Source organism: Scyliorhinus canicula, chromosome 18 (genome assembly GCF_902713615.1).
Source record: "Scyliorhinus canicula chromosome 18, sScyCan1.1, whole genome shotgun sequence".
In the NCBI taxonomy this organism is placed as follows: domain Eukaryota; kingdom Metazoa; phylum Chordata; class Chondrichthyes; order Carcharhiniformes; family Scyliorhinidae; genus Scyliorhinus; species Scyliorhinus canicula.
In genome coordinates, this window is record NC_052163.1 from 90,464,895 (window position 1) to 90,485,138 (window position 20,244).

The 20,244-nt window shown below is 44.1% G+C and overlaps 1 protein-coding gene across 1 annotated transcript in view; it reads left to right on the forward strand.

Moving 5' to 3' along the window:
- The window catches only part of mpnd (MPN domain containing), a 49,940-nt gene that overhangs the window by 21,011 nt on the left and 8,685 nt on the right, over positions 1–20,244 (forward strand). The window contains exons 6-11 of the mRNA XM_038777339.1: positions 615–711; positions 3,477–3,549; positions 5,694–5,770; positions 15,489–15,657; positions 16,570–16,640; positions 19,905–19,994. Coding sequence (XP_038633267.1) covers positions 615–711; positions 3,477–3,549; positions 5,694–5,770; positions 15,489–15,657; positions 16,570–16,640; positions 19,905–19,994 — 577 coding nt within the window. The remainder of the gene's footprint in view (positions 1–614; positions 712–3,476; positions 3,550–5,693; positions 5,771–15,488; positions 15,658–16,569; positions 16,641–19,904; positions 19,995–20,244) is intronic.

A 20,244-nucleotide genomic window follows, 5' to 3' on the forward strand; every position in this document is an offset into this window, starting at 1 on the left:
CGGAGCACCCAGAGGAAACCCATGGAGACACAGGGAGAACGTGCAGACTCTGCAAAGACAGTGACCCAAGAAGGGAATCAAACCCTGGTCCCTAGTGCTGAGAAGCAACAGTGTTAACCACTGTGCTACCTTGCCAGGACATCCAATTCAGCCTCGGCTGTTTTACGGATGTGACTTTAAACTGAGGACCTGTCTATTCTCTTCGAGGTCAAAGATCCTATGATAATATTGGAAGAAGAACAAGGGAGATCTTCCTGGTGTCTAAGCTCGTGGTTGTTCCTGAATCAATGTCAACAAAATAGATTACTTGATCATTATCTCTTTGCTGTGCCAAATTGCAAGCTGCGTTTCCTACGTTATAGCAGCGGCAACTTTCCATTGTATAATAGTTTGTAAAATCTGCTGATTCGCCGTGAGCCCATGAAAGACATGTAATAAATGCAATCTTATCTTTCTTCATAAAGGCCCGATGCACGTAAATTCCACGTGCTGTACTCCCAACAATGCACTTCAGTTCCCAAATTTACGGTTTTGCTGAAGTTGGGTGCCACCATTGTGAATGCAGAGGAGTGTTGGGAGTGATGTACTGACTTGTTTCCTTCCTCCTGCCGCAGGGATCCTCATACACTTGTCGAACTGACGTCATTCACGTCAGTGAACAAATTCCAGCCCTTTAATGTCGCAATATCAAGCAATGTGCTGCTGCTAGTGGTGAGTGTTCAAGTGACATGGATGTAAATACTTGGAATAAATGTTTTATATTTTCTTTACGCAACCCACCTCCTTGATCTGCGCTATCCACCGTTCCTTGACTGAGGGAGCTAAGACTCGATCAATGCCAGTCTAACCAATCAACATATAGAGTTCTCTTCTTATCTGGGGATTCTGGTGGCAAGGGAGTGGGGTCAGCTTCATAAACTAAATTTGGGCAGGGTGATTGAGGAATTGAAAGGAGACTTCTGCAGGTGGGACGTGCTCCAGCTTTCGTTGGCGGGGAGGGTACAGACTGAAAATTACAGTCCTCCCAAGATTGCTGTTTGTGTTTCAGTGTCTCCCAATCTTTATCCCCAAGGCATTTTTTAAGAAAATGAATGCGGCGATCTCGGGTTTTATATGGGCTGCGAAAGTTCCGAGGGTGAAGAAGGTCCTCCTTGAGCGGGGTAGCGGGGAGGGGCGCTTGGCCCTTCCGAACTTTATTAATTACTACTGGGCGGCTAATATTTTGATTGTTAGGTAGTGGGGGAGGGATCGGCGTGGGAGCGGGTAGAGGCGGCATCTTGTAAGGGCACGAGTCTGGAGGCGCAGTTATCGGCACCTCTTCCATTCTTGTCGGCCCGGTACTCCACAAGCCCAGTGATAGTGGCAGCCCTGAGAGTGTGGGGGCAAAGGAGGAAGCATATGTGAGTGGAGGGGGCGTCGGTGTGGTCACCGATCTGTGACAATCACGTTCGCTCCGGGGGGGGGGCTGGATGGGGGCTTTCGGAGGTGGCAGCGGGCAGGGATTAAGAGATTTGGGAGGGGTTCCCGAACCTGGAGGAACTAGAGGAGGAGTTTGAGTTACCGTGTGGGAACAGATTTAGGTACCTGCACCCACTTTGTCCGGAGGCAGATTCCAAACTTCCCTCGTCTCCCTCTCAGGGGACTACAGGATAAGGCGATGTCAAAACAGGGGGAGGGGATGGTCTCGGAAATATATAAGGAATTGATGGAGTGGGAAGGGGTCCCAATCGGGGAGGTGAAGAGGAAGTGGGGGGTGGGGGGGAGAGAGTTGGAAGTCGGTCTATGGGAGAAGGCCCTGAAAAGAGTCGATGCATGCTCGTCATGTGCCAGGCTTAGCCTGATCCAGTTCAAGGTGGTCCACAGGGCTCATATGACTGTGGCCCAGATGAGTAGGTTTTTTGAGGAGGTAGAGGACTGGTGTAGAAGGTGCGGGGGAAGTCCGGCGAATCATGTACATATGTTGTGGGTCATATGTTGTGGGTGTGTCCGAAGCTGAGGGGATTCTGGCAGGGATTCTCAGATGTCATGTCAGAGGTACTGGAAGGGAGGGTGACTCTGAGTCCAGAGGTGGCAATATTTGGAGTGTAGGAAGATCCGGAAGCCCAGGAGGAGAGAGAGGCCGACGTTTTGGCCTTTGCCTCACTGGTGGCCCGGAGACGGATTTTGCTGGGATGGAGGGACTCGGAGCCTCCAAAGTTGGGGGTGTGGGTCAGTGACATGGCAAGGTTTCTCAGGCTAGAGAAGATTAAGTTTGCTTTAAGGGGTTCAATACAGCGGTTTGCTTGGAGATGGCAGCCGTTCATCGACTTCTTTAAGAAAAACTGACGTCAGCAGAAGGGGAGGGGAGGGGGATGCAGGGCGGGGAGGTGGAGAATAAAGGCAGGGAATCTAATATATTTTTTTTATTTAGTGCACCCAATTCATTTTTTCCAGTTACAGGGCAATTTAGCGTGGCCAATCCACCTAACCTGCACATCTTTGGGTTGTGGACGCGAAACCCACGCAAACACTGGGAGAATGTACAAACTCGACACGGACAGTGACCCAGAGCCGGGATCGAACCTGGGACCTCGGTGCCGTGAGGCTGCAGGGCTAACGCACTGCGCCACCGTGCTGCCCACAGGGAATCTCCTATATGGGTAGCTAGGTGTTAGGGTGGGGGGAAGTTGGGTATGTTACTGTGGGAGATTTTCATGTGTCAGACCGTTATGTTGTTTAGAATGTTAATGTTAAACTGTTACAATTATAAATGCCTCAATAAAATGTTTTCTGAAAAAAAGAGTTCTCCTCTTGCCAAAAACTATAAGCTCTTAATATTTTGTAGTTCTGCGAAGGAAGGAAAGTTGGAGCTGGTACAATTATGTAGCAATAGTGAGGATTCCGAGAGGAGAAGGAACGCATTGAACCCGACATCTCTCCAAATTCCACAATGGTCTCACCCCACCTTATCTGAACAGTTTCTAGCTGCGTGTTCCAGCTACACATTGGACTCCTGGTTGAATTACTACTCATCTGCCCTCCCTCCACTGCACCATCGGAGACTAACTTATCTGACACTATAGCAACTGTCCCTAAATCATTCACCGTGTTATTTTTTAGTCATTCTCTTCGAAACCTCTTATTACCTTTTGGGGACCATTTCTTAATCCACTCCTCTCCCTTTTGTAAAGTACTCTGAATGTTCCATTACACGACGGGGCTGCAGTGTAAACGCAAGTTCTTGCTGCAGTCACAGTTCATGAGGATCAAGAGGGGAAAATTTGGGAGAGCAATAACTAGAAGGTAAGAGAGAAAAGAAAAGTTTGTGACAGAGAAATTAATTTTGGATGCTTTCTACAATAATTTTAGAACTGAAATTGCAAATAATGCAGAATAGGATTTACTCGCAGACCCTAATTAAATTGAGCAGGTGCACTCGGATACTGAGCCATATCCTTCGTTATTCCTATTTCTGAAAGCTTTTTTTTGTCCTTTAGGATTTTCATTGCCACCTGACCACCAGTGAGGTGGTGGGCTACCTCGGAGGGAGATGGGACACGAGCACACAGTGTAAGAATCTTGTATTTCATCCATATATATACGTAGAGTTTGATAAATCATTTTAAGATATGATGTTGCGTGGAGTGAACACTTGGGTGTAACAACAGAATTAAAGAAACAGTTTCACAAAATTATAAAATCTATCCATTTAATTCTCTTTTGAATGTTTTACATAGAATTATTTAGACAGCCATTTTGATACAACTAGTCTGAGCTGATGTACTCTTATGAGCCTTCTGCTTTACCTACGCTTTTCAGCATATCTTTCTATTCCCTTTTCTCTCATGTACTCATCTAGTTTCATCTTGAAATCATCTAAACTGTTTGCCACAACCACTTCCTAAGTTTTAAGGGCAGCACGGTGGCGCAGTGGGTTAGCCCTGCAGCCTCACGGCGCTGAGGTCCCAGGTTTGATCCTGGCTCTGGGTCACTGTCCATGTGGAGTTTGCACATTCTCCCCGTGTTTGCGTGGGTTTCACCCCCACAACCCAAAGATGAGCCAGTTAGGTGGATTGGCCACGCTAAAATTGTCCCTTAATTGGAAAAAATTAATTGGGTATTCTAGATTTTTTTTAAAAAAGTTTAAAACAAAAAAAAATTATTTCTTTATTTCCCGATTGGATTTATTAGTCACTGCCTTGTAGTTATGGGGCTGGATTCTCCATTTCTGTGGCTAAGTGCTGGCTGGAATGGAGAATTCGCGGGCGTTTTATGACTCTAAAATCGGCGCCGAACCCTCACCGATTCCGGGACCGGTGAGGGGCTAGCAGTGGCGCCGGATTGAAACTCCAGGCTCCTGCCCCAAAAACGGACGGAGAATGGCCAGATCCCTGGCCGCAGATGTGCATGGCAACAACCTGCGGCGGTTGCGCCATACAAAATGGCACCAGCCGTGCACAGACCCGATCCACCAAATGTGACGCCACCACCAGTCGCCCTAGCCCTCCGGAAAGCCCCCCCCCCCCCCCACGAATCCCGGCCGAGTTCAAATCCCACTATGGCATCTGGGTGAAATTGAAATTGAAAACTAGTCTATCAATAACGCTGCTAATGAAATTCTCATTGATTGTTGTAAAAACCCATCTGGTTCGCTCATGTCCTTTAGGGAAAGAAATCTGCCATCTTTACCTGGTCTGGCTCACATGTGACTCCAACCCTGCAGCAATGTGCTTGACTCTTAACTACCTGCTGAAATAGCCCAGAAAGCCACTCAGTTCAAGGACAAAAATGCTGCCCTTGCCAGTGATGCTCACATTCCGTCAAAATAATTTTGAAATTCCAAGTATATGACATCTACTGCATCAGCTTTTATTTATTTATTTTTTTCTAATTTTAGAGTACCCAATTAATTTTTTCCAATTAAGGGGCAATTTATCATGGCCAATTCACCTATCCTGCACACCTTTGGGTTGTGGGAGCGAAACCCATGCAAACACAGGGAGAATGTGCTAACTCCACATGGACAGTGGCCCAGAGCTGGGATCGAAACTGGGACCTCGGCGCCGTGAGGCAGCAGGGCTAACCCACTGCGCCACCATGCTGCCCTGCATCAGCTTTTATTAATGTCTTTATTTAAGCTCCTGGCAATTTCCAAAAGCTGGTGCTGCACATTCCAGTCTGGCTGGAAAACCTTGCAGATTCAGTGGCATTGTTTGCTCCAACAATGTATTTTTTAAGTACGATATTTCTATGGGAGGTGAGTCATGCAGCCCTAACGTTTCTTGCAGAATAGTGTAACCTTGGGGTGCAACAGTAATGCCTCCTTAAGAACAGGTCTTCTTGTCTTTGATACAGATCCCTAATGGGTGAATTGAGTAAACAACTAGTGAGGAAAAGCCTAATATGAATCATTAATCTACTTTGTTTCATAGTCAAGAATGACACAGAGTGAGAGTTCAATCAAATCCACAGTTCTGTTTAAAAATATTTTTTAAAAATGCTGTGCTCTTCTCTCGCTTTTTCCACCTGTCTTTTTTCCGTCGATTCTCTTGCTGTCTTCCCCCATTCTGGATTTTCTTTCTATTGTCCAAAGTCTGTGGAGCTGTAGGTAAAAGGGCCCAATTCTACTAGAATTGATGCTCTAATCTGTAATATCCTGTTCTACCCTCCTTTAGAGTACAGTTCCCCACTGATCGTTGTGTGTGTTTTGACAGTGCTGACAATTCTCCGAGCTTTTCCATGTCGAATACGACTTTCTGACAAGGACTCTGCCTCTGCGGTCGAAGAAGAGGTAAAGCTTACCATTCTTTTCCCAGACTTCTTCCCCCTTTCAGCCCTGAAGAGCTGAGCTTCTTGAGCAGCACCTTCGGAGGGAAACCGGTTTAACATCTCGGGTCAAAGACGGAACTGATAAAAGGTCATCAATCTAAAAGGTTAACTCTGTTTCTCACCACAGATGCTGCCTGGCCTGCTGAGTATTTCCCAACATTTTCTGTTTTTGTTTCAGATTTCCAGCATCTGCAGTATTTCGTTTTTATTATGATCTTGTACTCTTGACTGAGGTATAGCTGAATAGGTGTGATGCCTCCTCCGTTAGATCACCCAAGCCATGTTCTTATTTGCATGGGTTAGTATTGGTAAACTACCTGACTACAAAATGCATCGCAGTTAAGCCCAGTCCTGTCCCTTTCTACCAGCTGAATGTGCATCTGTTCCACTGAGGGTAGTATTTTTTTTGGTGAATTGTTCTTTGTTCCATTTTGGGTGACTAACCCCAGTTCCCTTGAGGAAAAGATATTTCCAAAATTAAAAGCAAGATTGAACAGCTTGTCCTTTGATAGCACTCACTTCATCCAAATAAAAAGCTGCCTCTGTGGGACATTTTTTGAGTCCCAGCAACACCGGCCTTTTCATGGGATATATGGAGCATTCTTTGTTTCAGTTTTAGAAGTCACCTCCGTCTTTTCCCAATACTTCGGTGATTTTTCTCAGTGGCATTTCCTGCTCTTGACCCAAATTAGAAGGTTTCTTCAAGTTTGCTTCCAGTTTCCACATTTCCCTCACTTTCTCATGGTCTACTTCCAACTCTTTCCTTCCTTTCCCGACTTCTCTGTCTCCATTTTTGGGGGATAGGCTTTCAACCAACATTTACAATAAACACATGGGCTCCTACGGGGGTGTCACGTGGCACAGTGGTTAGCACTGCTGCCTCACAGCCCCAAGGACCCAGGTTCAATTCTGGCCTTGGGTGACTGTGGAGTTTCTCCCGTGTCTGCGTGTGTTTCCTCAGGGTGCTCCGGTTTCCTCCCACAGTCCCACAGTTAGGTGAGGTTACAGGAATAGGAGCTGGAGTGTGTGTCTGGGTAGGGTGCTCTTTCATAAGAGCAGTGCAGACTCAGTGGGCCGAAAAGCTCCCTTCTGTAGGGATTCTATGATTCTACCGACACCCGCTCTCTGTAAGGACTCTATTCCATTCTTTCAGATTTTCTGTATCTGCTGTATGCGTTTGAACAATGCCACCTCCTACGACGTGTCTCTGATGTACCTTTCGTACTCCATTGATGATGCTCCTCCACCAAAGCCTTTGGTTATGTCGCTTCCATTTCCCTATCATTCTTTTCTTCTTACCCTATCAGACTCAGAACTGCGATCGGGTTCCCCTCATCCTCACCTTACAGCCCATCAACCTCCCGTGTTCAGTGCATAATCCTCCACCATTTCTACCACCTCCCGAGTGGTTACATCACTAGACACATCTTTCCCTCCCCATTCAGCATTCCGAAGAGGTTCACTCTGCGGCGCCCTGGTCCACTCCTCAATTACCCCCAACAACCCGTGTCCTTCCCACAGCACCTTCCCATGAAAGTGCAGGAGATGCCCAGTGTCCCAAACATTTCTGCCATTTGAAACAGTGATTTACTGATACTTCTGTCAGTTCAGTGTAACCTAATTCACTGCTCACTGTGCAGTTTCCGCTTTGCCGAACATGTCCGTTAATTTGTCAGCGTGACCCTGAGCTTCTGGCTGCCAGTCATTTTAATTCTCAGCCCCACTCTCATTCTGACCTTTCTGCCTTGTTCTCCTAAACATTTCCATACAGGCCAACAGTAAAAAAAAGGAAATAGGAGCAGGAATAGCCATTCAGTCCCTAGAGCTTGCTCTGATATTCAAATTGCTGATCTTCTACCTCAAGGGATTTTCCCGCACGATCCCTTTTAGTATCTAGAAATCTATCAGTCTCTGTCTTGAATATACTCAATGATCAAGCCAGCACACCACCTGGGGTAGAGAAGGCTAAAGATTCACCATCCTTTGAGTGAAGTAATTCCTACCGCTTATTCTGAGATAGTGCACCCTGGTTCTATGCCCCATCAGCCAGGGGAACATCTTCCTTGTGTCTGCCCTTCCATACTCTGTAAGAATGTTGTATGCTTCAACGAGACCACCCCTCATTCTTCTAAACTGTAGAGAATAATGGCCGAGTGTCCTCAATCTTTTCTCAAAGGACAGTCCGGCCACTCCAGAGATCAGTTTGGTGAACCCTTGTTGTGCACCCTCTGTGGCAAGTATATCGTTCCTTGATTAAGGAGACAAAATCAATACAAGATACTCCAGCTGTAGTCTCGCCAAGGCTCTACACAATTGCAACAAGCCATCTTTACTCCTATATTCAAATCCTGTGGCCAACATACCGTTTGACTTCCTAATTCCTTGCTGCATCTGCATGTTAGCCTTCAGTGACTCATGAACAAGGATATCCAGGTCTCTTTGGCCATCAACTCTTCAATTTCTCATTATTCAAGAAATACTCTGCATTTCTGTTTTTCCTACCTAAGTGAATAACTTCACATTTTTCACAATATATTCCATGTACTTGCTCACTCACTTAGCCTCAAAACCTTCTTGCATCCTCCTTACAACTTACATTCCCACCTAGTTTTGTGTTATATTGTGGAAATATTATATTTGATCCTGGTACCCAATTCATTGATATAGAATTACGACAATGCAGAAGGAGGCCATTAAGCCCATCGAGTCTGCACCGATCCCTCAAAACTTACCTGGGCCCATGACCCACCCTATCCCGTAACCCAATAACCCCACCTAACCTTTTGGACACTAAGGAGCAATTTAGCATGGTCATTACACATAACCTGCACATTTTTGATGTGGGAGGAAATCGGAGTACTCTGAGGAAACCCACACAGACACAGGGAGAGCATTCAAACTCCACACAGACAGTGACCCAAGGTGGGAAAACGAACCTGGGCCCCTGGTGCTGTAAGGCAGCAGTGCTAACCACTGTGCCACCATGCAACCCAATAGATTGTGAATAGTTTAGACCCCAGCACTAATCCTTGTGGTATCCCACTATTCAGAGCCTGTCAAACTGAGAATGGCCTGTTTATTCCTACTCTCTGTTTTCTGTCCATTAACAAATCCTCAATCCATGCCAGAGAAATATCGCAATCTCAATGTGCTTTAACTTTACTTCCTGACCACATCCACTAATTCCCTTTTATCTAATCTGCTAGTTACATCTTCAGACAAATTCCCAACAGGTTTGTCAAACATGATTTCCCACTCAGAACTCCACGTTGATTCTGCCCGATCTACCATTATTTTCTAAGTATCCAGTTATCACATCCTTTATAATAGATTCAAGCATTTTTTCTACTATAGCTCTGTAGTTCTTTGTTTTCACTCTCCCTCATTTCTTAATTAGTGGGGTTTGCAGTTGTTATCTTCCAGTCTGCAGGAACCGTTCCAGAATCTTTAGAATTTCTGGAAGTTGAGCACCAATGCATTCACTATCTCTATAGCCACCTCTTTCAACGCTCTGGGATGTAAATGATCAGTTCCAGTAGATTTATCAGCTTTCAGTCCCATTAATTTCTCCTATTATTACTTTTGTAACTAATACTAATTACTTTCATCATTGACGGGAGTGCCTTGGTTCTGTAGTATTCTTAGGAATTTTCTTTGCACCCGACAGAGACAAAGTATTTGTTTAATTTCTGTCTTTTCCTCATTCTGCATCATAAATTATCCTCTCCCTGCCCACAGAGGGCCCATATTTGTCTTTGGTAATCTTTTGCTTTTTACATTCTTTGTAGAAGTTTTTACGGTCTGCTTTTATGTTTCTTGCTAGTTTACTTTCATGTTTTATTTTCTTGTTTGTTATCAGTTTCGGGTCCTCCTTTACTGAATTCTAAAACATTCCCAATCCTCGGGCTTACTACTTTTGTTTTGGCAGCTACATAAGCCTCTTATTTTGATCTAAAGCAATCTTTAACTTATTTTGTTAGGCATGGTCAGATCACCTTTCCGGTTGGGTTTTTGTGCTTCAAAGGAATGTAAACCATGTATTAATTCTTTAACTGCTAGCCATTGCTTGTCTACTGTCATACCTTTTAAAGTAATTTCCCAACCTAACAGAGCCAATTTGCTCCTCTTACCTTTGTAGTTTCCTTTGTTTAGATTTAAGACCCAAATTTTGGATTGAGCTAGGCATCATTTTTAAACTTTTATATGCACAATTCTGCCATATTATGGTCACTCTTCCCTAAAGGCCGTATTACAACAAATATTATTAAGCAGCCCTTTCTCGCTGCAAATGTTAGATCTAAAATAATCGTCCTCTAATTGCTTTCTCAACATACTGCTCCAGAAAACCATTTTGAATACATTCGAGAAATTCAGTCACCAAACCAATAGTGCCAATTAGGTTTACCCAATCTATATCTAAATTGAAGTCTCCCATGATTACTATATTGCCCTTGTTACTGACTCTCTAATTTGCTAATTTATACCATGCCCTGCACTACCACTGATGTTTATAAGCACCTCTTACTAATGTTTGCTGCTCCTTGCTGTTTCTTAATTCCACACAAAGGATCTTCAGACCGAAGATCCCCGCTCACTAATGTACTAATCTCATCCTTCATTAACAGTGCTACCCCACATCCGTTTCCTTTTTGCCTATCCATCCTAAATGTTGAATATCTTTGAATATTTAGTGCCAGCCTTCGTCACCCTGCAGCCACATTCTGTAATGGCAATTAGCTCATACATGTTTAATTCTACTTGTACCGTCAGTCCATATATCCTGTTACAAATGCTGCATGCATTCAGACAAAGTGCGTTAAACCTTTCTTTTTTTTATTATCTTGACAACCTCTAGCCTGATCTGCTGTTGCACATTCTGTCTGTTCCTGCCAAACTCGGATTGTCAATTCCTTTATTGCTACCTTGCTCTTTTGCTTTGTTCTCTCTCTTTGCCACACCCTTCCTCACACGATCCCTCACCCTCACTATTTGGTTTAAAGCCCCCCTATCTGTCCTAGTTACACGACTTGTCAGAACACTGTCCCAAGCACTGTTCAGGTGACAACTATCTCAGTGGTGCATCTCCCATTTTCCCCAGTACTGGTGCACCATGAAACAAAACCCATTTCTTCCACACCAATCTTTCAGCTATGCATTAAACTCTCTAATCGTATTTACCCCACCCCAATTTGCTCATGACTACAACAATAATCCAAGATTATTACTTTTGAGATTCTGTGTTTTAATTTCGCCCCAAGCTGCTCATACTTTCCAAGCAGAACCAGTTTCCTAGTCCTAACTATGTTATCGGTACCTACATGAACCACAACAACAGAATCCTCCCCCTCCCATTCCCTGAACCCTGGCACCAGGCAGCAATGTAGCCTTCTGGACTACATCCAGCTGTACAGAACTGTATATTTCCCTGACTATACTGTCCCCAACTACCATTGCATTCCTTTTAACTCTCCCACACTTGAATGGCTTCCTCTTGACCATGGTGGCATGGTCAGTTTGCTTATCCGCCCTGTACCCTCCACTTTTGTCAATGGAGGCTGGAAGAATCTCAAACATATTGGACGATGCAAGGGCTGAGGCTCCTCCACTTTTACATACCTCACTCAGAATCACACCCTCCTATCCCTGACAAGGACCAAATCCGCAGTTCTGCGGGGATATGACCACCTCCTGAACAAATCTGGGTTCTCCTCTCACCGTCTCGTTTAGGTGCTGATGTCTATCTCTGGGTTCCCCTCTCTCCAATGCAGTTGTCTGTCTCTCATTTCCCACCCCCCCTCCCCCCTTTTTAGATCCTGCTGTCTGTCTCTGGAGTTTCCTCTCTCCCTCTTTTTTAGATTCCCTGTCTGTCTCCTGGTCTCTTCTCCTTCTCTTTTAGGTGCTGCTGTCTATTTCTGCATCATCTTCTCTTCCCCTCTTTCAGTCCTCCTTTCCACATCTTTTGGGTGCCTCTGTCCTATATCTCGGTCCTTAACTCTCCCTCTCCTTTCAGATGCTGCTCTCTGTCTCTGGGTCTTTCTCTCTCTTGCATTTGGAAGCTTGAGGAACAGCAGCTTATCTTTTGATTTGACACCTTGCAACCCTCCGTATGTAAACAGAGTTAAAGGATTTTAGATCATTTTTACTGCCCAATTTTTTTTCGGCTACAGAAATTGGTGATGATTCTGCCATTTCCGCTTACTCCTCTCAACCCACCTTTTTGTTTCTTTACTTGTCTCATTTCCATCTCCTTTTGCCTTGTACCTTCATTGCCCCCTGTCAATTAATCTCTCCTGCGTTCCACCCTCTCATGGACCTTTTCATTAGTTCTTTCCTCTCCTCCCCTTTCCCTGCCTCTGTACTTAAAACCTGTTACATTTCCAACGTTTTCTATTTCTGATCTGAAGCAGTCATTAACTCTATTTCTGGCTTCACGGCTGCTGCCTGACCTGCTGAGTATTTCGAGCATGTTTTTTTATCACGAATGCAAACCTTATAGAACCTGTTACTGTATTGCTTGAGATAACCTGCTACTTAAAATGTTCAGGCTCAGTAACAATCCACAGAAAAGTTCCTCTATTTATTATTGAGACATGTTGATCATGGAAAGATTTAGACCGAAGGTCACTTTTGCAGTATAACCAGGGTTAGATCACCAAGTTTGCCTCCACTGCTCAGTCAGTCGAGGGTTACAGGCCCATACTCCAATGAGGAAGTGGAACCGTAATCTAGACCTACTGGAACCTGAAAGAGTAAATGTTGGATAATATTCGTATTTTCAACTTTGTTTCAGACTTTTCAATTCAAGGTTCACAAAAGTCCCTGGCTACAGGAGTTTGTCTCAAAACTAGTTTCCAAATTCCTCTGGGTTATACATTCCCAATCTAGAGTTATAATCTAATCTTTTTAAAAAAAAAATTTAGAATATCCAATTCATTTTTTCCAATTAAGGGGCAATTTTAACATGGCCAATCCACCTACCCTGCACATCTTTGGGTTGTGGGGGTGAAACCCACGCAGACGCGGGGAGAATGTGCAAACTCCTCACAGACAGTGACCCAGGGCCGGGATTCGAACCCGGGTCCTCAGCGCCGTAGGCAGCAATGCTAACCACTGTGCCACCGTGCCGCCCGTTATAATCTAATCTAACCTCTCCAAACTCATCTCATCCATTACATCTACCTCCTGCTCCTTCGACCCTATTCCCAATAAACTACTGACCCCCTAACTTCCCTTCCTGGCTCTCATGTTAGTTGATATGGTTAACGGTTCTCTGTCCTGAACTATTGATCCCTTTTCCTTCAAACCTGCCATAATCACGCCTCTCCTCAAAAGGACCCCACCTCTGGCACACGCCATATTTGCAAACTACCACTCCATCCCCAATGTCGCTTTCCCCTCAAACGTTAACTTCCCCTTTTAAATGTCTTGGTTTCTCCTAAATACATAACAAGCCTTCTCGAAACTTCAAATCAGGTTTCAACCCTGCCAAAGTAACAAAATGGCTGTTATCAAAGCCCAAATGGCATCCTGTCGGATTGTCACAAAGGTAAACAATTCCTCCACGTGCTCTTCAACTTGGCTGCAGCCTTTGACAGAGTTAACTTCCCATCCTAACACCTCGCCATCATCATCCATCCTGCTGGAACTACTAACAACTAGTTCCATTCTTATCTATCCATTTGTAGCCAGAGACTCGCCCTTGATGACTTCTCTGTTTCTCTCACATTGTTACTTCTGGAATCCCTCCAGGATCTATCCTTAGCCCACTTCTATTTTGCATCAACATACAGGCCCTCAACGACATCATCCAAGAATATGCCAGGTGTATTGGGCCAGGGCTTAGAAAACTCCAGAGTATATCATGGAGTTCACCTGACCCACAACTTTGAATAGATTTTGGTTATGGGGAGCACAAGGGCCCACTTTACAGGTGTGATGGAACAGAGGTCTAAAGTATTTTTAAAACGAAACCATGTTTATTCTATGAATTCAGTTAACCATTTATAAACACACAGTAAACATCTTAGCAACTACAAACACTGATACTTTCCCAAATACAATATTCTATAGGTAACCCTTCATAACTTTCCGAACAACATCCATAAGCTCAAACACTTTTTAACAAAGACAGCAGGTTTGAATTCTCTACAGAAACAGGTATTACTTTGAAATCATCAATGAAGAATGTCTTCAACTCGTAGAGAGAAGGATCAATACACACCTGCTTAGTTCACATGCAGCTCTCCAAATGAAAGTGAAACTAAACACAGTGCCAAAACTAGCTTTCAGCACGCAACAAAAGTAAAAGGTAGAGCAGAGCCCAGCCCCACCCACACACCGACATCACTGCAGCTGTTTGATAAACACCCATTTCTTAAAGGTACATCCACCTGACACAGGTTACATACGTACCTTACCAACATCTCTCCTGATCCTTTCAGTGTCTCTGATTTTATAGAGTCCTTGTTGAATATAAATAAATAAAATAAATAATCGCTTATTGCCGCAAGTAGACTTCAATGAAGTTACTGTGAAAAGCCCCCAGTCGCCACATTCCGCGCCTGTTCGGGGAGGCCTGGATGAGCAGAACATTTCCTCCGACTAAATATTTGGAAGACTGATACCATCTTTGGATCCTGAACCAAATTCCATTTCCTAGCCACCGATTCCATCCACTTTCTGACAACTGTCAGAAGCTGAACCAGACGTTCACAAACTTGGTGTCGTTCGATCCCAAGATGAGTCTCTGACCACATAATCTGCTCCATCACCAAGATCACCTTCATTCATTTCCATAACATTGCTCGACTCTGCCCGGCTTCAGCTCATCTGCTGCTGAAACCCTCATCAGTGCTTTTGTTGACTCTAAATCTTGACTATTCCAATGCTGTCATCTTTCAGCCTGTTTGAACTTGAACTCAACTAAAGGTTCTGCTACTCCCATCCGAAGTTAAACCCAAGTCCCATTCACCCATCACCCCAGTGTTTGCAAACCTACGTTGGCTGGCAATGTTCCAATTTTAATATTTTCACCCTCCATAACGTGGCTCCTCCCTATGTCTGTAACCTCCTCCATAGCCCCCACCCCACAGCTCCATCCAGCCCACAACCTGCAGAGATCTCTGCATTCCTCCAATTCTGGTCTCTTGTGCATTATCGATTTTGATTGCTCCACCACTGATGGCGTGTTTTCAGCTGCCCTAAGCTCTGGAATTTAGCCCCTAATTCTTTCCACCTCTCCCCTTTTAAAACATTAATTACTACCTCTTTGATTATTTTTTTTTGGTCGCCTGTACTAAAATAACATTAATTTGACACCGAGCCACTTTTGTTTGAGCATGTTCCTGTTTTGTTACAATAAATGTGCTATATAAACGCATTGAATTGTTGTAACCTAATGGAATGGCTATAAATACACACATTGTGACTGTCGGGTGTAGCAGAAGTAACTTTGCTTTCTTTCTCAACTTGTAGTTCCTTTAAATGCAAACACGTTTCAACCTCCTTTCCGTGGCTGCTTCTCTCCGGGAGTTAGAATAGAATCTCAGTACAAAAATGCAACACAGTGCTTGTCCGTCAATTGGTGCTTGAACACTTGCTGGTCTTCAACCAGTTTGTGCAATGCAGCCGCTCCTGACTCTGCGTCTTGTCTGAACTAAACATAAAGTTCTCTTCTACAGATTTGCCAGAACCTATTCCTACGGGGGTTGTCGTTGGTCGGCTGGTACCACAGTCATCCATATACGCGGGCCCTGCCCTCTCTGCAAGACATTGATTCTCAGATGGACTATCAGCTGAAACTACAGGGAACCACCAACAGTTTTCAACCCTGTCTAGCACTTATCTGTGGTAAGAGGTCCATTCATTTCAGGGCATAACATTAAGGCGGTAGATGATTAATGATGTAATGCGGTAAAGTTGGTGTGTGCAAACATGTTCGTGCATGGAGCATGTATGCCATGGTATAGCACGGGATCTGGAATGCACTGCTAGAGTGTGGTGAAGGCGGGTTCTGTCATGGCTTTCAAAAGGGAATTGGATAATTGTCTGAAGAGAAAAGAAATTACAGCACTATGGGGAAAAGGCACTATTGGACAGTGGGCTGAGGTGTGTTGCTCTTTCAGGGAACCAGCACAGACATGATGGGCTGAATGGCTTCCTTCCATAGCTCGTCTTTCCTGGAACAAGTCACTCGCCTGCTGCCAAAGGCTACATTCTTGAGGGCATCACTCCACATAGGGCTGACCAGAAAGTCCCCCGCTCTTACTGCCAGCCACAGGTGTATTGGAAGGATTTGCAGGTTGAGACTCAGCCTATTTGGCCATGTCATGAACTTCTTTAATCTATCCACACCTTCCATGACCATCAAGTCCTGGAGTGTGACTCGAACCCGCAGCTTCTGGCTCAGAGGTTAGAATAGCCTAGTTGGCAGGACAGCGCTAAACTGCTGCACAATCGGAAGCGTCAATGAGGAGAAAGTAAAATTAACACAAGACGGAATGAACTAGAAATCTGAGAAGTGGGGCGAAAGGGAAATAAAAACTCAAGGCCATAGGAAGCGAGGGTGGGCTGCAAGTGGGCCTCAGGCCTGGGTTAAGGTGACCACAAAGATAGAGCTGCAGTCATTCCTTGGTGCAGGGCAGGAGTAGGATTGTGGTCATGTTCATTGTCCTAATGGAAGGTATCTCTATCTTATTGCATTTATTAACACCAATCTCCAAGGAGGAGGAAAACCATCATAGCTGACTCTTTTTATTTAAGGGCCGTATCATTATGGAAGCACCAACTTGGAATCAAAAATTACTCCGTTCTGGGTAATGCCTCCTCCAGAGGTAAGTGATCCATCTACCATCATGTTGTTTTCTAATAGGATGGCTATTGTCGGGCTCCTCCATAACATCACAGCAGTTGATGGAGTCAACAAGCTGATCTGTGATCACTGTGTTTTGCCGATAACCAGCCTATACTCTGGAATGATAATTGAAGTCTTCTGAAGATGGGCCCCGGTTCATTTAGAAGCTGAACCTCATGTAGCGTTAGTGTAGGATTGATGGTGCAAGTGATCCCAATTTCTTCCTCTCTGCCTTCCCTGCGAGTCCGTTGAAGCCAAGGTCTCCCTTTCCTGAGCCCTCAACGATGGAACTGAGCTGTGGGTTAGAATTCACATTGCAGAAGATGTTGCTAATGCTGCCCTTGTCCTGGAAGGCTGGCTGCTGAAGAAAGTGGAGGCGGAAGGAACTGAAGAAGCAACAGTGAATGGAAATTTCTTGAGCTCCAGTAATCTGTTTCATGTGGAGCTTTGAGAGATTGAAGCCCACCCTTTTTTATGTGCTTTGCTGCTACGTCTTATATCCCTCTACCTCGAAGCACAAAGGAAGCGTCTTTTATTTTGTCCATTTGCAAAAGAAGATTTTCCGTAGGTTCCTGATCTAAAGTGGATATGTACAGCACCAGGTTATTATTAATCAGCACTATTAAATCAAACCTCATTTGATTAATTGAAATAGTTTCGAGAACCGCGTAGAATCCTGTTCTCTCAGACTGACTGAGGCTTGTCGGTTATCAGCGAATACCATTTTCCCGGCCTCTGGAACTCCTCCAAAGTTTTATCTGTAAAAGGAAAGTTGTATGTGGAGAAAGTGAATACTTACGAGGAAATGTAGTGGATGCTCTTTATACGGATTCTTAAAAGAAAAAGTTGCAATAATCTAGCACCTACAGGGCACCCTAAAGAGCTTTAAATATTTTGAAGTGTAGTCGCTGTTCAATTGAGGGAATGTGACCGCTAATTTATCCACAGGAAGGTCCCACAAATAGCAACATGACAATGACCAGATAAAATGTTTGTCAGATTGGTTGAAGGATAAGTAGTAGCCGGAACACTGGGAGCATTTTGTGCTGCTCTAACCTTACGATGGAACCTTTTACATTCACCTGACAGGGCAGCCGAGGCCTTGTTTTAATGCCTCAGATGCCACACTTGACAACCTAATGCATCCTCTGTAATGCACTGACATGTCAGCCTAGATTTAGGTGCTTTATAATAACGTTCAATAGATCTGACAGCCATGGAAGATCATGAAAGTTGGATTGTTGTAAACACTCAACCGGTTTGTTGATGTCCTTAACGGAAGAGAACCTGTTGTCTCTTCCTGCTGTGGCCTCCATGTGACTCCAGTCCCACACTAAGTACTTGCCTCTTAATGCCCTCGAGGCAACTGATGAATGACAATCCCAATATCATCCACATCCAAAAACCAAGTAATAAAAAGGCAACAGAGAAAATTTGCTAAGTTGGACGAGGAGACCAGAAAAACTGGGGGGAAACATTGGAACAAAGAGGATTAACAGGCGACAGGAGTTTAAAATTTTGCCTAAGCAGATGTGGGCAATCATTGTCAGAGTTGTTTAGGTATGCAGAGCAAAGGTAGAGGTTAGGAGATTTTTTTTTTTAATGCAGCGTGTACGTGGGATGTTGTACTAGAGACATTGGTGAAAGTAGAATTCTTAACAGCTATACAGGAGTTGTTGGGAAATATTTGAAAAAAAGGCCAAATTAAGTGTGGGTAATGGGAATAATGAGCTTTGAACGAGCAAGTGCAGACAATATGGGCCACATACTTTAATTTCTAGCAAGGATCAGAGGTCAAAAGGTTGGGCTTCGAGTCCCATCTCATGATTTGGATCGTTTCAATGCTATGAGAGTGCCCCATTATAGGTTGAGATGATAAATCAAAACCTGTTCAAATGAACATAAAAGTGCCTATGGTACTATTTTCCTTTGGGGACAATACCATCAAAACAGATTTTGTTTATCTGATTGCCGTTAGTGGAATCTTGTAGTGTGCACATTGGCTGCTGGCTTACGTTACGACACTCTGGACTGGTACGCGGTCAATTCCAGCCCCACTTGACCCAGAGTTGCAACACAATTGGGATTAACTATTGTTTTTGTTATTACCCGAAGTCTTTGGTCTTTGGCTGCCCAATAACTACAGTCACCAGCTTTGTAATTTTAAACTCTATCAACTTTAATTAATACCAATAACTATAATTAAATAGACAGCAAATACAACTGATTAACTATTATCTAATTTCTACCCCTAGTGGTTCTAAGGGGGAAAAGACTTGTACAAACTGTGAGATGTAGTGAATGCTCTTCGATTTTATTTATGTTTTTTACTTTTTAATATGTTTCGGATAAAATTCATTTTTTTAAAAAGATCCATGGACCAAAAACGATAATGACAAAATAAAAGAAATGGGAAATAAGGGAATCAACAGGAAGGTTCCTTCCACATGCTTGCTAAGTCAGTGACACGACTACAAATTGGCTGAGTCATTTTGGGATATCCTAAGGGCATGAGCATGCTACATAAAATTCATGTCTTTCTATTCCTTGTATGCCATAAATTTCTACGGTTTGAAATTAATTTGCCTTTGAAAAGCAGTGAGCGGGGGATTCCTTCAGCCTTTCCTTCAATGTCTAAACTCTACTGTTTGGAATATTTCTGTGAGCAACCTGGACGTCTGAAATGGGCATGAGACTGCTTTAATGTGCAAATCGTGATCCTATACAAAATCCCACTAGCCAGTGAACTAAGTGGGGTCTACATGTAGCTGCTCACTGGTGATTATAGCACTGGAAACCAGATTTGGTTCCGGTGTGGTATCTGTAGGGGAATCTGGGGTTAAAACTGGTGCTTCACAGCACCATTGATCACAGCTGTGATCAATGCGCGCTGGGTTACAGGGGTAGGGCAGGGGAGTGCTCTTTCGGTGGGCCAGTGCAGACTTGATGTGCCAAATGGCCTCCTTCTGCACTGTAGGAATTCTGTGGAACGTGCTTGTTTTGAGCAGGAATGGAAGTTCTTGGCCTGTGATTTCATTCTTGGGGAAGTGAATTACAGGTGGAAACTGGGTCAAGAAATTAGCAGTGGTACTGGGACATTGTAACATGATGCCATACTTCACTTGCAGCATCGCTGCTGTAGAGATGGGCTGAAGGTTTGGCCATCTTAATGCTGATCATCTCATTAGGCCTTCTCCTGATCGGTGCATTGTCTCTGCTTTTGACATTTTATTATTTCTTCCAGCAAAAGCCCAATGACTATGGCATTCCCATGGAGGTGGAGATGACCTACGTGCAGGATACATTTCTAACGTCTGATGTCCTACATGAAATGGTACTTCTGTTTTTTGACTGCTGGACGTAGATTTGTTGCACAAGATAAAAAGACCCGTTGCTCATTCAGAAATGTTTTTCAGAGTTCCTGCCCGGACACTTGAGTTGTTGTATGACCCACTGGAATTGGAAGCGTGGTAGCCTATTACAAGCTGAATATAGCTGAAGCTCAGATGACAGTGCAGCTTAAAACGCTCCAAGTGGTTTTATAATTTTGTATCTCTCTCCTGCCCACTCCCAACCCAATTTCT